At 34.6% G+C, this 4,674-nt stretch overlaps 1 protein-coding gene across 1 annotated transcript; it reads right to left on the bottom strand.

Moving 5' to 3' along the window:
- Positions 1–318: 318 nt before the first annotated feature.
- LOC109146960 (cytochrome c oxidase subunit 5b-1, mitochondrial-like) lies at positions 319–3,436 on the bottom strand. The gene is made up of 6 exons (XM_019294608.1): positions 3,038–3,436; positions 2,820–2,905; positions 2,601–2,651; positions 1,531–1,597; positions 1,307–1,386; positions 319–701 (listed from the first exon to the last, which is right to left on the bottom strand). The coding sequence occupies exons 1-6, from the start codon at positions 3,216–3,218 to the stop codon at positions 633–635; spliced, it is 534 nt and encodes a 177-aa protein (XP_019150153.1). The 5' UTR covers positions 3,219–3,436; the 3' UTR covers positions 319–632.
- Between the last annotated feature and the right edge of the window lie 1,238 nt (positions 3,437–4,674).

Below are 4,674 nucleotides of genomic sequence, written 5' to 3'. Positions count from 1 at the left end.
ATTTTGCAAATTCAACAATTCGGAATTATTAGCAAAAGAACGAAAGGTTAGTCTTCTGTGAATCCATGAAACAGGGAAGTTAAGATGTAATATTTAAAGATTGAACAATAACTTATGATTTAAAATGTATTATTAAATAAAATAAATTGATTACTTGTTTTTTATGATAAAAAATATAATACTTTGAAAAAAGAATATTTTTAAATCAAAATATAATATTAAGAGTTAAAGAGTTACTTAAAAGAGAAAGTGTAATACTTATAAAAAAATTCAACTCATCTCACGAATGATGATCTATAAGACGGTCTCATAAAGAGATTTTGCCAGGAACAAAAAGTTATAGAACTTAATATAAACCAAAATTGAAGATTTTGACGACCCAAACAAGAACAAACAGTTAAATGATTCATAGGGTAGCCATCAATTATTCAACTATGCACTACAGAAACACAGGAATTCCGATGGATGACCAGTGAATGTTTAGAAATGAAACAAAAGCTATTGGATTTAACTGCTGCCATTGCAGCCATAAAGAACAGTCCCGCCAGCTAAAACCAAAAACCAAAGAAACGGAGACTCTGATTATTGAGTCAGCAAAACATGTTTTCCGGCAAAAAGGAATTGCAAGAGTTTCAGTGATGATGACCGTCCTCATCATCACCATGACCATCAGGAGGACCTCCAGGGCCAACAACCTCCAACTGCGAAAGAAGAAAATAAGTAATCAAAACCTTTGGGCATAACCCCTGGTAAGTTACAAAAGAATATCCAAGCCACTAAAAGGTTTACAAAGATTAGCATCCAAAAACCCTATTGAGAAATGGTTTGACTACCATAACAATTGTGATTTGTAATGGGGAACTATCAACAGCAACCAAGTATCAACTTCTTTGTGAAGGTAGGAACTATTGATCAACATATAAGACTAAATAAATGGTTCTAGAGCAAGCTACTCTGCAATGTGCATAAAAAGGAATTTACAAAAAAAAAAAAAAATAAAGAGGGCAAGGGAGAGAGAGAGAGGGGGGGGGGGGGGGTAGGGGGTGGAACTACAATGGCAAAAAAGGAAAAGAGGAAGATCCAATCAAAGCTATGGTAGCAGTCAAAATGTCGCTAAGATAGTCCTTCAAATGGTTATTGTTTATTTACCTATCCAAGTTCACAAAATATTTTAATCAGATTATTGGTCTATAAAGATTTATTTGTGCAAGTTGTGATGTGTCAATTATGCCCAACATATAAACTACGAACTTGTGTTTGACAAGTTAGAATTAAACTACCAACTTAATGGTTATTGTTTACTTACCACAAAATATTGTGAACACACAGGACATTCATGTGGCTTGCCCTTCTCCAGCCAAAACCATACAACATCATGCTCATCTTCTGTAAAATGGGTCAGAGGTGGAAGGAAACAATTAAAACTTTTTCTATCATGCAAAGACATCAACTAAAACATAAAGGAAGAATAAAATGAGCATTCTTATTTGGGTTACTACAACACAACACATATAGATAAATGCAACATACCGCCTTCACCTCCAGGGCATCCTACAATTCTTTTGTCATAGTAGGAGTTGACGACAGCAGGTGCTTCCTGCAAGTAATTGTAGAAACCATAGAAAGGTGATCACATGCCTCAAAAATTACTAAATGAACCATTAAATTAAAGATTTCCATGACTTAATTCATAACACAAAATTAATTTCACACAATGTCTAAATTGAATTTCATGTATGAATTATGATAAATAAGTATGCACAACAAACGTAGGTAGCATAGTCATGAGTCATCAACAAAATTTGGATTTTGGATAGTTATTAGAATGATCATCAGATTCAGGGTATGTTCAACTGTTCAAGGACTCTTTACAACAAAATTAAAAAATTTAAAAAAAAAAAAAATTTTAAAAAAAACACTCATTAACACAACTTGTACAAAAGCTTACACAAACAAGTTGTAGTTTATATGGAAGGAAAAATAAATGGTGAAAGGCCAATCAAATACAATCAATAAAAGGCACCTCCAGCAGACCTGATATGTAATACATACTCTATAAGGATGCAAATTCTACACACTCAAATCACGTTACATTACAAGAAATCTCAGTTTAGTGATTGATGAACAAACAGTCTATGGCCATGGGCTTATCTAAAGCCACTTCCGACTACCCTTAGTTGCAAATGAGTAAACTACAATTTTGCTGTAATATTTTCCATTGTTCAAATGGTTGTTGACAAATAAATGAACTCCTACCCTCTTCCAATTTCAATGTTGTTATTACTTATTACCAAGTAATTTTAAAATATGGTCTTGAAAATATGTCTCAATGAAACATGCATTTCCCACATGAGTTACCAACTAAAACCTTTCACCAACCAAATATTGAAAATATGTTTCAATGTTGATAAAAGCTGAGCACAACAGCTGGATTCTATAAATTTCAACAAATGCAAATACACAACAAATAGACATTGGAAACTTCAACAAGTTCACAAAAAAATTCAATACCATCTGGATACTTATCAAAAAGAATTAATAACACATTAATAACAATGTTATAGACCACATTTGTAGAATGGGAAATAATTGAAACCAACCTTAGTACCAAAAGGACCTTCAGGGAAGTCAATGTCCAGAATCTTCCTCCCCTACACAAAACAAACCAATGGAGGCTAAAACACCATTCAAAAAAATAATAATTGATATAATCCATAAACATATGAAATACAGGCACACACACATAAATTAAAGTGTATGTATATATATCGCGTGTTTTTATTTAGGCATGTGTCTGCGTTCGCTGATAAAAGACTCACTTGAATCTCCGCTTCGAGCTCTTCACGTTCGTGACCGGTAGCGATTGGCATTACATCCTCTACTCTCTTCTTCGACACAACAGTTTCTACTCAGTAATAATTAATATAAAGGATTAAATTCATTACTATCAATAAATAATCAAAATCCAATAAGAAATAATTGAATATTATCTCAGATACTCGGAATCACATAAGATCTAAGAGAAATTAAGGTTTACCAGACTCGGCGCTGAAGTGGCGAGAGGGGATAACGACGGAAGGCCGGAGCACGGCCGCGGACGAATATGTCGAAGAGGATGAGGATGCGGCGGCGGCGGCGGCGGCGGCGGCGGCGGCGGAAGCGAATCTGCCGGATTTTGGAGTGGATCGAAGAAGCTGGATAGAGAGTCTTCTCCACATGGTTGTTCTTGAACGATTGTGTTTTGATCTCAGGCGCGCCCCTGCTTGAACTGGAGATCAACTTCTTCTTCTTCTTCTGATTACTCTCCTTCCTTTCTCTCTCTGTCCCTTTGGAAATGAAATGACAAATGGGGAAGGCTTATGGTGGCGCTTGCCGAGGGTAGTGTGGCTGCCTGCTTCCCCAGTTGTTGGGGTTTGACTCGCTCGTGCGGGAATTTCTCGCACGTATGAGGAACCCTCTTCTGTGCTCCAGACATTGTTCGGCTTGGCCCGTTTTATATATGGCCCGGCCCAGTTCAATTCAATTCATTCAATGTATCACGGAAATTTATGTCGTGCACCAGGGCGTGCATTACATTGTGCGTCCTGGTGCAAAACGACGTCGTTTTGAATTTTTCTTTTTTGAATTTCACTGTCTTATGTCGATTGTTAATTTTTTTTAAAAAAAATCTCATGTTTAAAAAACGTACATAATTTTATATATATTAAAATACACATAATTGTATACTAAAATGCACATAATTGTATAAGAAAATACACATATTTTTTTTGAAAAGATAATACACATAATCTAACATAATACATAATACACATAAACTTTTAACATAATACACATAAACTCTTAACATAATACACATAAATTTCTTGTTTCTGATGTACATAATTGTATAAAAAAAAAAAGGGAAAATTGCGAGTTTGGTCCCTGAGTTATAACCGTAGTGACGACTCAGTCCCTGTGTTATTACCGTATTCATTTTTAGTCCCTTAGTTGTGAGAGAAGTGGCAAGTTTAGTCCCCGATGCTAGTGGTGTGTTGACAAAATTAGTTTTAGGGATAAAGAAGTAAATTCTTCAATAAAACTTGTAAACTTAGCCTAAATACTTTTTCCTAAATCGACAAAACCGCGCCCTAAGTTGCTTATGTAATTAGCGAAGAAACTCTATTTCGATTTTTCTAAAAAATTAAATTTCAATATTTGAATTATATATATATATATATATATATATATATATATATATATATATATATATATATATATATATATATATATATATATATATATAAACAACTTAAATTATAATTTTTTGACAAATACAAAAATTTGCTCCATAACATAGATGATGGGGTGTGGACCCAATGGGCTTAGGGCCCAAGAAGGGGAAGAAGAGGCCCAAAGATAGACCCAGGCCAACACAAGTAGTCGGCTTGAGTCGAAGGTCGGGGCGAGCGCGAGGTCGGCACGAGTAGTAGGTCGGTCTGGAAGTAGCCGTTATTCTTACATTATCACCCATAAAACCTATTTACTACCCTATTATTACCCCACTTATTACCACTAGTTAATTACCTAATTATTAATATTATTATCCATAACCTCCCAAAGTAAATATCATATTAAACACCCTACTAAATTACCCAACGGCTAAAATCCCATCCTACAACTATAAAAGAAGGTTCA

Source organism: Ipomoea nil, unplaced genomic scaffold, assembly GCF_001879475.1.
Source record: "Ipomoea nil cultivar Tokyo-kokei standard unplaced genomic scaffold, Asagao_1.1 scaffold1952, whole genome shotgun sequence".
Classification (NCBI taxonomy): Eukaryota; Viridiplantae; Streptophyta; class Magnoliopsida; order Solanales; family Convolvulaceae; genus Ipomoea; species Ipomoea nil.
This window is presented reverse-complemented; position numbering and strand designations above follow the sequence as displayed.